Source organism: Ylistrum balloti, unplaced genomic scaffold (genome assembly GCF_031769215.1).
Source record: "Ylistrum balloti isolate Yb309-2 unplaced genomic scaffold, AGI_CSIRO_Ybal_v1 Utg370466, whole genome shotgun sequence".
Classification (NCBI taxonomy): domain Eukaryota; kingdom Metazoa; phylum Mollusca; class Bivalvia; order Pectinida; family Pectinidae; genus Ylistrum; species Ylistrum balloti.
Window position 1 is genome coordinate 590,995 of NW_026782307.1, and position 12,486 is coordinate 603,480.

Genomic DNA, 12,486 nt, shown 5'->3' on the forward strand with positions numbered 1-12,486 from the left:
TTCGTCTCCTTGACCCAGCCAAGATAATGATATAATGTTATTGGAGAAGAATATTGACAGAAATCAAATATGTAAAGGACGTAAAACTTATCTGTTTTTGTAAATCTTAAGCAAAACTTAATTTCACGCATCAAAAAACAAATGATATACAAAACGATAATGTCACATTTCTTTATGACTCAAAACTGAAAAATCTGGACAACATCTGATTGAATAAAAACTATCTAAACGGTGATACCTGCAACAAAACAAGAGCAATAACACACTTTCATTTTACCTAATTTGACTCCAGTCAAGATAGCTCCTGTCAAATGGTAAATTCATTGCAAAATAGAGGCGGTTTTAAGTCACAACCAACACAATAAAACGTCACGTTATACAGGTGATCTGTTACCAGATAACTTTGAAATCTCTTCTGTGAACAAAGACTTGCCGGATGGTTTATTAATATTTATCTGTCCAATCGAATGTGCGAAACATATAAAACTAAAAAAAGCAGCTTTAAAAACAAAATTAGCATCAGATACAATTGATTTACACCATAAGCATTGATAACAACGATGTAAAAAATATTGCGATACTTACCTTTGTGCCGTGAAGTCATCATTGACGTTGGAAGCCCTTCCTTTTCGTTGGCATCGAAATAGTTTTCTCCCAAGCTGTCACTGGAGTAGTGGTACGCGTTGTCTAACTCATTCAGTACTTTCAATGATTCCCTCTGTTTACTAGCGTATTTCCCTCCCCAGGTTGTCCTCTTTGTTCTATCGAATTCATTCCCAGCTTTCCTGCTATAACTGTGCCCTATCGTCAGCCACCCCGACAGTCTTCTATCGTCAGTAGAAGGAGTTACACCGTTGCCATGGTGCAAGTGAATATTTCGTTCTAAAGATGTTGTTCCAGACAGAACTTTAAACTGATCACCAATCATATAAGACTCTCTGTTGATTCCATCCATTTCCGAATGTCGTCTTTGTAATTTCTTAACGTTATTTTGCTTTGGAAGTGTGTCTGTTTTAACTTGTTCTGTTTTAATGAGCAAATCGTCGTTGAAAGATTTCGCCATATCTGCTTTCTCTGCTTCATTGTCACTAGGTCCAGTAGAACTATTTAAGGACCCATTGGTCTTAATATGATACGGTCGTCCGAAAGATGGAGATTTGGGCACAACAGTCTGCTTGGGATCTTCACTGTCAATAGATTTGATATCCCGAAACATATCTTCAGACGACACAGTGGAAAGCGTTTCATGTTCTGTTGCATTCGATATTGATGTTATGTTTAGGACATCCTTATTTTTTTCATTGTTAGAACTTCTTACATTTGGGACTGGTCTAATTTTCGGAACAACTTTTTGTTCATTTGTCATGACCGGAACACCTCTATTGTTTTCACTCTTCAAAGCTCCTGTCGCATTTTCCATCCTCGGTACACCTTTATCATTTACAATTTTCAAAGCTCCACTCGCATTTTCCATCCTCGGTACACCTTTATCGTTTACAATTTTCGAAGCCCCTGTCGCATTTTCCATCCTCGGTACACCTTTATCGTTTACAATTTTCGAAGCCCCTGTTGCATTTTCCGTCCTCGGTACACCTTTATCGTTTACAATTTTCGAAGCTCCTGTCGCATTTTCCATCCTCGGTACACCTTTATCGTTTACAATTTTCGAAGCCCCTGTTGCATTTTCCGTCCTCGGTACACCTTTATCGTTTACAATTTTCGAAGCCCCTGTTGCATTTTCCGTCCTCGGTACACCTTTATCGTTTACAATTTTCGAAGCCCCAGTTGCAGTCAAAGCGCCAGCTGCATTTCCCATCCTCGGTCCTCCTTTGTCTTTTTCACTGTCCGGGAGGCTTTCCACTTTCGCCTGCCCTTCAGTATCAATGCTTCCCATATCAAAGTCAGAGTTGATGATTTTTTGTAGATATGAGCTGGACTGGGCGTTTATAGTGGACGTGGTCATCGGTGGTGATCTCTCTATCTACCTGAAACACATTCACTAACAAAGTTGTTAATGCTCTTCCTATGAGTTTCTTCCGATATATTGAAACAAGTCAAAACACGTGCAGTTCATGTCGGCTTGACTTACAGATTGTACAACTGTCATCTCAATACACAATAAAACTCAATTATATCAATCATGCAGCCGTGATCAATATACAAGGCAATTAAGCAAAATATCTATTCAAACACAAAATCACCGAAATAGAGGCATATTATGAACAAATGAAAAATTGACATAGAAATCCTTAAAAATCTACTAGAAGAATAATATCATATACTCCTGAAAGTGCCAGGTACATTTTGGCCATCAAAATGAATAATTACATGTTCCCAAATGAATACACGGTCAAAAGCAACGGATATACTAGGCATACTAATAAGAAGAAACGATTTTCACGAGAATGCGTTCAATATTGCAGCAAATCTCCTTAGAATTCTTTAAAATCCACATATATTTAATTTAACTTTTATAGAAAAGAGTATCTAATAGTATAAGACTGTTACCCTGATTTGATAGTACTAAGGTAAATAAGAAGTTTTGGTTTTGCTTTGGTTTAACAACTATGCGTGCCAATATTCCGATAAAAAAAATTCAGAAAAAGTTTTTGTCTGTACAAACTGAAACGTTTAACAGGCAATCAGCTGGCTCTACAAATGTAGTTCATAACAACTTTTAAGTGCTTGCCAGGGTTAAACTACAACCAGCTCAAAAATTGTCGCCATGACGCTGCAATATACACGTGATACATATGCTTAATTGCCCTATGTAGTCTTATGAATATTCAGTTTTTGCTCATGTCCTAGATGACAATGGAAACTTCTATACAATAGTCTTGTGGTATAACGTAACACAGAAAAAAAAAGAAACTGATACATGAATCACTGTTACGTTGTCAGTGGATAGTTCTGATTACACAGACGTATGTTTCAGACACGACAAAGAAGAGGATTAAAACTGACTTGAAAAAGAGGTCAATTTGGGTCAATAAGTCTATGGTACTCCTGTATCTGTTTAAATAACGTAAACTTCTTCCGTTTTTTTTTTTTTTTTTGTTTGTTTTACTTTTCAACAATTGTGAAAGATACTTTAAGCACTATTTAGCGCGGATGGGGGTGCGCAAGGAGTCCTATTGCGGGAGGAGACCGGAGGACCCTTGGGACTCCTTGTTGAATGGCGAATGTGTTACCAATGCCCCACCCGACCACCCTTTTTCGAGATTCTTCATGGTTTTTTTTCAATGCACACGCAATTGAAATATATTGTGTTGTATTTTACAGTGATCGTCGAACTAACCAAAACTTTAAAAATTGCAGTTTTTACTTTTTGACTGTTTACTTAGCTTTTACACCTAATTAGGTGATGACTATATACGTCTTATTCTCTACTGAAGTTTAAAGTTCGACTATTCTTAATGTCTTATTCCTTCGAATATTATAAAACACATCTTGTAGTTAAAATTGTAAACAGTGTTACTAATTAAGAAACAGGCCCTGGATAATTTGCCATATCAATAAGTACGAATTGCATGTGGTTGTGCTGACGATGGTATTCCGTTACAGCCCTGCAGCATTGATGATGACGGCGAGTTAGGAGAAAGTTGTGAAGCTGTGCTAAGAAGTTTTTTTGTTAGAGTTTAAAATTCAACCCATTTGGTTGATAAAATCCACCCGTAACATGAAGAAGAAATATGTTAAAGTTGAAAAACTAAAGCTTGCCAAATTAACAATGTCCTTTAATATGTTAGACAACAATATTTTTTAAAAAGTGTTCTTACATTCTCATAGGAAATCTTTCATTTGTGTATCGCATGAGTAAGCTTCAACATAACGACTCGGCGGACTGTTATTTGACATTTAGCGGTAAACTATCTACTATTTGTGACGTCAAAGTTGGACTTTTTAAAGGAAAATGATTGTTTCCATGCTTTTTCTTTATTGGTGATATGGGGCTGAGTTTATCGATTCAAATCGACAACATTATCCGTTACAGTAGACTAAACTTCACTATTAATATGCTGCCAAACTTGTGGTTTTTGGTGATGGCGTTTTTATCTTGGATTTGTGTTTTATCTTTACAGAACATTTACCGTATTTAAGATATGTAAGATTGTAGGGCAGCGGAAGTTTTTGTTCAGTAGGAAAATCGAAACATACATACATGTTAAATCGTGAAAGGAATATTCCCCAAAAGAAAAACGGCATTTGTCTCCCTTGAAAACTTTTGTTCGGATTTGTGAATAAGCCCATGACCTGAGCTTGGACATTTCTTTGTAAAATCAGACGAGAATTTGTTTTCATCAAATATGACCAGGTAGTGTAAAGCAATGGAAAAATGGGACATATGTTTCAAATATTTTACAAAAAAAAAGCACATTTTAATACAAATGCCAAATAATGGATTAAACTGCATCATACAGCTGTTTTGTCCTTTTAGGACTCGTCAGTGATGTTAAGGACCTAAATTTGGAAACCTGTTTGAATAAAAAAAGTCAAAATCTAGATAGGGAGGGGTTCTATCACAAGAATGCAAGTAATTTCTTTATTTCTATATAGAGGTATCTGGTAATTTCAAAAGAACATCAAATCAAATTGCAATGAGCTAAATAAATTTAGTATGATAATATCCGAGTGTAAAATGAAAAAAAATCCAAAAAATAAAAAAAAATAAATAAAAAATAAAACCGAGTATAAGTGCATATGCGCTGAAAATTGAAATTATGGGGCGCTAAGGTACATGTAGGCCTAAAATCATCGAAGGTCGTGTAAAGTGTATATTAAAATTTAAGTGGACAATGAAACTCATTTTATATTATCAAATAAATATTATTCTATTGGTTTTCAACTAATGCATGAAAAAAATCACCATTGAATGTGCGATTTCCTCTTGATAAACGCCACATAAAAAGCGCGCGTGATTCTAATTATAGTTAAGTTTACAATTCCGCTTTTTTACGATACAATGATTAGATGTTGATGCGCGTTCATGCATGAGTGATCAAGGTGAACGGTGATCTTGGCTAGCTGCTGTATGACAGGACTTCTTCTTTCATGTTTTTCTTCTTAAATCACCCATCTGTCGATCTTGAAGCACGTATTTAATTCTTAATGTGTGGATATCATTAACCTGTAAGACTGATTACAGATTTGAAATACACGCGATATTAATTATTGTTTTGGTTGCTTTTAGCATCGAGGAATTTAACGTCGCCACACGATCTATATATATATATATATATATACATACTTATCTACATATAATCAACAAAAGGCGATGTAAATGTACAAATTACATAAAACTGTATGATATACAGGTATATTTGAATGAATTTCGACCATACAATAAAACTGATCTCTAGATTAGCCATTCGGACAGCACATGTATCAAATTACACTGATTATTTCAAAACTGTTTCATAAACGTGTTGCTATATTTCTTACCGCTCTGTCAAACTGGCAAAGCATTTCTGTCATATATGCATGTTCGTTAAACGAATTCAAGCAAAAGACAAAACGTCTTGGAAAATCGAGCATTGCCCGAAGTATATTAACCCTGTGAGTACAAGATTTTACAAACAAATCACGTAGACAAATAAACTAATTAATGGCTTGATGGAAAGTGGTTTCTCGTCTTACACAACATGGAAAGAGTGAAAAAGATAAGATTGTATAGCAAAGCTTAAACAGTTTTCCTATTTTTTTAGCAAAATTATCTCTAAACATTTCTGTATTACATACATGCACAAAGTTTGTGGAATTGTTTATAACGATAAATATCAAACTAGTATCAATCGGTGTCACTAAACAAGTTTTCAAAACTTGACCTATGTCAAAGCGTATTTTTTAGTCGTCATTACATACATGATGGAGCGAAAGCTGCTCTGTAAATTCACCCCGCGGTGGGTAAATGTCATATCTTTGTCGCTAGAGCGGCAAAGATTTAAAAAAAAAATAAGGTAACATTCAGATTCCTGCTAATCTGTGAAAACAATATTGATATATTTGTTAAAAATCAATAACGTACCTTTTGAAGTATTTACACACCACTATATCCACGTGAATTTGCTTTATAAATTTCCAAAATGTATGTTTTCCTTGTTTCTATAGTCCGTATACCAACAACACCTATTGGGGAACATTCTTTTTTTTTAAAGATATCATATTTATAACTTCTTTCTCAACTGAAGGGCATTTAGAGGACGAATTAGAAGAAGCGGTCACGGTGTATATTATCAACATTTTCTGTCGACAGGGATACACGGATAGCTATACTGATCTTACCCGCCTCGTCACACACTGGCGATCAATCTGAGGCGTAACTTGACCCCTCGTACGGTCGTTGTAACATTTTGTGTGAGGTGAACGGTCAACTGTACAATGTCGTAAAATAAGATATTTTACCTCATTATGAAAAGCCAGAATGTTTATCTTCTTTGGGCAGAGAATAAACTTGTATCACGTTTGTCCGATTTCGTCGTTTTAGGGTTGTATAAGATATTCGGGAATATTATACAGCTGCACAAATGATGATATGAAACGAGAGTATTTTATGTCGAAATAACAACAATAAAAATATATATATTTGTGTATCATAGTAAGGTAGCAACTGAATAGTATTTCACACATGCCTACATACTTAGGTTCCAGGTGTTGTAATAATTCACGCGGTAAAACGTTGAACAACTTGTACGTAACCTCAGGTGCTTGTGTGTATATACTTACCTGTGGATGATACGGGTGTGTGTGTATACTTACCTGTGGATGATAGAGTTGTGTGTATACTTACCTGTGGATGATAGAGTTGTGTGTGTATACTTACGTGTGGATGATAAAGTTGTGTGTGTATACTTACCTGTGGATGATAAAGTTGTGTGTGTATACTTACCTGTGGATGATAGATTTGTGTGTATACTTACCTGTGGATGATAGAGTTGTGTGTGTATACTTACCTGTGGATGATAAAGTTGTGTGTATACTTACCTGTGGATGATAGAGTTGTGTGTGTATACTTACCTGTGGATGATAGAGTTGTGTGTGTATACTTACCTGTGGATGACAGAGTTGTGTGTATACTTACCTGTGGATGATAGAGTTGTGTGTGTATACTTACCTGTGGATGATAGAGTTGTGTGTGTATACTTACCTGTGGATGATAGAGATGTGTGTGTATACTTACCTGTGGATGATAGAGTTGTGTGTATACTTACCTGTGGATGATAGAGATGTGTGTATACTTACCTGTGGATGATAGAGTTGTGTGTGTATACTTACCTGTGGATGATAAAGTTGTGTGTATACTTACCTGTGGATGATAGAGTTGTGTGTATACTTACCTGTGGATGATAGAGATGTGTGTATACTTACCTGTGGATGATAAAGTTGTGTGTATACTTACCTGTGGATGATAAAGTTGTGTGTGTATACTTACCTGTGGATGATAAAGTTGTGTGTATACTTACCTGTGGATGATAGAGATGTGTGTATACTTACCTGTGGATGATAAAGTTGTGTGTATACTTACCTGTGGATGATAAAGTTGTGTGTGTATACTTACCTGTGGATGATAGAGTTGTGTGTGTATACTTACCTGTGGATGATAGAGATGTGTGTGTATACTTACCTGTGGATGATAGAGATGTGTGTATACTTACCTGTGGATGATAGAGTTGTGTGTGTATACTTACCTGTGGATGATAAAGTTGTGTGTATACTTACCTGTGGATGATAAAGTTGTGTGTGTATACTTACCTGTGGATGATAGAGTTGTGTGTATACTTACCTGTGGATGATAGAGTTGTGTGTGTATACTTACCTGTGGATGATAGAGTTGTGTGTGTATACTTACCTGTGGATGATAGAGTTGTGTGTGTATACTTACCTGTGGATGACAGAGTTGTGTGTGTATACTTACCTGTGGATAATAAGTTATATTTTCTTACATGAAGTTTTGAAAACTGCCATTAAATAAATTAGAAAGCATCAATCTCTCATAGTACTAAGATCAAATTCTCTGTGAAAAATATGACTCAACAATACGTTAATATCCTGTCTTTCGTGAACCTGATATTTTTAATTATGTTCCATACTATGTTTTACATCACAAGTATCTAATGTTATGAACTATCCAATATCATTCATGAATATGTGAATTATAACTCCCCGCTCTGAAATACATGCCGCGCTTGCTTAGCGAGGCACACGTAAATATCTGGATATATCAATTTAATAAATGTGAAATTTCTAATGTTTATTTTCTTGTCAACAGGGACCTTGAAATTATATGATCATGTATTGTGTAATCATATGTCATATATCATATATATTTCCATCAACTTGCTTTATAAGAATACTGGTTTTTATCAGAATCTCACTGATCTGACCGGCGAAGACAGTAATATGGTCATGTGAATATTTTTTACGACTTTTCGTTTAGATGTCGCAAAGTTAGTTTATTTTCTTGTGCGTATTTCAAATATTCGGATTTCAAGAGAAATGTTTTCTAAAATCACGCTGAAGTATTCGATTCGTAATGTTGATCTCATTAGAAAATAGTTTTGTTCCTTTTGCGATGTATGAGGTTCAATAATAGTTATGATCAGTGCTCTTTACTATACTAGATGGGTTCGATATTACCTTGGTTCTTATTTCGAGAACATGTCATTACTAAGATTGATCTAGAATGAAATAGCGACCTTTGTCGATAAAACATAAGAAGGCTACGCTGAAAGCTGCCATGAGGTTGTAAATGTTCTTAATACCGATCTAAGCACGGGGTGCTGAACTGTTCCGTGTTTTATATCGGTGGAGATACTGGTTATTGACTCCAGCACACACTGCTATATATCCAGGAATGATAATTAGAACCTTTCTAATCGTATTTCCCTTTCCATTGTCTCATGATTGGCCTTTCTGTGCGGTGTAGGTACAGTACCCTCATTCAATATTAAGACGCTTAACCATCATGATGCACGTGTTTGGTAATACCCCAGGTGTGATCAACGTACATTCACATCATCTTGGTCGATAGATATCTCCCTAATTGACCACTAATTAAGTTTCTCCCGTACAAGGACTGGTTACACAATCATCTACAACTGGACGTGTATCATACACCAGGATAATACAATAATGTATATTGTTGATTGTTCCCGGAGTCTGGTCAAGCAATGACGCTCAGTGACTTGTTATATGCAATGTTTTATTGATTCTATCGTCAGATGTTATTGCCGTAATGAATATCATCATTGTTACTACTCTTTTACATGTACACATTGTATTTGTCATGGTAACCGTGTGTATTTACACCACGTAATTAGCCATGGCAACCCGTAAACTGATATTTTTGTACATATACCATGTATATATAAATATCTTCTGACTTTTATTCTGTTTTGCATAATTACAAGTAAGTACTTCATTTTATATGATATTCTAAAAACAATAACAATTTTGTGTGTGTATAATAACCATTGAGTTACATTTACAGTGATAATGAAATTCTTATTAAACAGATAGTGTTGAACTTAATTGTAATATATTTGATTAAACTAATAGTTTTTGAAGGTGGCTAATTTTCATTTTGTTTTTTCCGCCTTTGTTTTTGTTTTCGCTATTTTTTTTTTTTTTTTTTGGGGGGGGGGGGGGGGGGGGGGGGGGAGGGCGAGGGCCGGGGATTGTGCTATCTTGGACTTAAATTCGAAATAAGTTCGAGATGCTATATATTGTAATATTACAGACTAGACTAGTAAAGATGTATACATACCTAATAAGTCCGTATTAGCAGATAAAATCACTCATCCATGACTAGTCCCATTCTACTTGCTTACATCGCGATAAACGCTAAGGGGACGTAACCAATGGTATTACGTAGATAAACCTCTATATGTTGAATGATACTTGCTGTAACTAATCAAACTAGATATTTCTTCTAATTACTCACTGTGTAGTTTCCCTAAGGAAGGCATCCACTCATAAGCTGTTCATTTTTATTTTTTTAATTTTTCGTTTTTTTTTTTCTTATTTATTCATTTATTTTGACGGATGGGGTGCTTTTTTTAATCTATGCTTTCACTCTGCCATTTTTTGTCAACATGGCCATATTCAGACAGATCAGGCATGTTATCCGTTAAATCATACTTAGTACCATACAAATAATTAATAGTTATGTCGAAGGACTTGAACAAGGTTGTAGTGCTACAACTAAGGAGATAATCTCCTCGGTTTTCTCTTCAATGAAAATGTATTGTGTACCGAGAAAGTATGATGATGAATGGTAATGTAAATATTGTGTACCGAGGAAGTATGATGATGAATGGTAATGTAAATATTGTGTACCGAGGAAGTATGATGATGAATAGAATGTGATCATGAATATATTCAGCATCTTGAAAACTTTTTGGAGAGTACAACGCAATTTCATACATTTCTGTGTTGGAGATAAGAAAAATATGAAATATTGACTTTTAGAATTTCCGCTGTGAACTTTTATTATTGGAATTGTTCGTTTGTTTATTGATCAAAGTTTATCCGGGGCTATTCATTGGCATTTGGAACCGGTGTCATATCATATTTGTAACCCCATCATAAAAGTAGCCCCCGTCTTAACAACGTCCGAGTACTTTTATAATGAGGGGTACAAATATGATCTGACACCGGTTTCAGAAAAATCATTTAATGTTTGTATGCATCAGTTACCACGTGAGAAAAATGATAAAAATAACCATTTGCGAGTATATTGTCATCCACAGAGTTCTGATACTAGCTTGGAGCCACAGGGGCTTGACTAGAATGTTCAACTCACTGTCCATATAATAAATATATATGGTTTGCGAATTCATACCAAATCCCTATGCATCGACACTATATATATTACGGAAATATGAAAAGAACAATTTCGCCAGGAATTTGCTCCATTTACATTTTCATTTTACATTTTCAATTAACTATCCGTACAGTTGTAAAATAGCACATAAGTTAATCAAATTAATTTGTATAATATTTCCATTGCTGAGTGCATGTTGTCATGTTGCCTTGTGATTCAAGTAATTAAAAATCTAATATGGTTGTTCTGTTTGAGTTAAACTTACAAATACAATGTATCAACATGTCAAACATATCTCAGTCTTTCGGTATATGCTTTCTTTAGTTTGTATTAAATATTTATTATAGAGTAGAAGTTCCAGAAAATACAGATAAGTCGACAATAAGTCCATCACTTTACGATAAATACCTTTCACTACTTTTCATGTAGCCATGTAGCAGGCCATTCGGTTATAGCTGGTGCAGTGGTGGGCCATTCGGTTATAGCTGGTGCAGTGGTGGGACCGATTCGGTTATAGCTGGTGCAGTGGTGGGACCGATTCGGTTATAGCTGGTGCAGTGGTGGGCCACTCGGTTATAGCTGGTGCAGTGGTGGGCCATTCGGTTATAGCTGGTGCAGTGGTGGGCCACTCGGTTATAGCTGGTGCAGTGGTGGGCCACTCGGTTATAGCTGGTGCAGTGGTGGGCCACTCGGTTATAGCTGGTGCAGTGGTGGGCCACCCGGTTATAGCTGGTGCAGTGGTGGGCCACTCGGTTATAGCTGGTGCAGTGGTGGGCCATTCGGTTATAGCTGGGGCAGTGGTGGGCCACTCGGTTATAGCTGGTGCAGTGGTGGGCCACTCGGTATTAGCTGGTGCAGTGATGGGCCATTCGGTTATAGCTGGTGCAGTGATGGGCAATTCGGTTATAGCTGGTGCAGTGATTGGCCATTCGGTTATAGCTGGTGCAGTGGTGGGCCACTCGGTTATAGCTGGGGCAGTGGAAACGAATATTCAAGAAAGAGCGGAATGAACAGGAGGAAGTAAACCAGCAAGGGATGTGGTAGACATTTAAACAGCAGAGAGCAGTGAATGGTGTTAGGTCCTTACTGCTTCGGCTCTGTACTGGAGGGTACCATTTACATGACAATCATCTTATATATTCTTCAGAAATAATAATCATTGTGTTAATGTAAATATGTGTAATTGTGTTTAATGATACATAGAAGATGTATTTCGTATGAATGTATTTATTTAGCCATGAAATTCAAGTAAATCTCTCTCTCTCTTCTTAATTAAAAATGATATGTACATAATTATATTGAGCCATCACATAATGCATAAATGCAATTGGTTTTTTCTTCTAAAGGCAAGGGCGTTAACAATGTTGTTGTAACTTGTGCCTTTTGCTTGACGGCTATAAAATATTTTAAACTAATTAAATTTCATTTTTTTTGTCGCCGAGAAATAATTATACAGCAAATTATCGAAGGGGGATAACTCGCATACGTTTATCGTTTTGGAATGGCGGGAACAAGCATAAGCTTAGACAATTAAGGGTGATGTCGTAAATTTATATTTTTCTCTTCATTAGCGCTTGCGAGTTGAAATGAAATACTCTGTGATGTGGCATTCAGTATGTGTGAAGAAGGAGGAGAGTGAGAGTAGGTAATTACACATATGTATA

The 12,486-nt window shown here is 35.9% G+C and overlaps 1 protein-coding gene across 1 annotated transcript; it reads left to right on the forward strand.

Annotated features, from left to right (window-relative positions):
- Nucleotides 1-10,091: 10,091 nt before the first annotated feature.
- LOC132555252 (uncharacterized) lies at nt 10,092-11,832 on the forward strand. The gene is made up of 2 exons (XM_060219602.1): nt 10,092-10,114; nt 11,340-11,832. Exons 1-2 carry the CDS (start codon nt 10,092-10,094, stop codon nt 11,830-11,832), a joined length of 516 nt encoding a protein of 171 aa, XP_060075585.1.
- The last annotated feature ends 654 nt before the right edge of the window (nt 11,833-12,486 follow it).

Bases quoted from the DNA above. Each gene is read 5' to 3' on its own strand.
- LOC132555252 (XM_060219602.1), top strand. From the start codon at position 10,092: ATGGCCATATTCAGACAGATCAG. The intron at 10,115-11,339 runs GCATGTTATCCG...ATTCGGTTATAG, and splicing joins GCCATATTCAGACAGATCAG to CTGGTGCAGTGGTGGGACCG.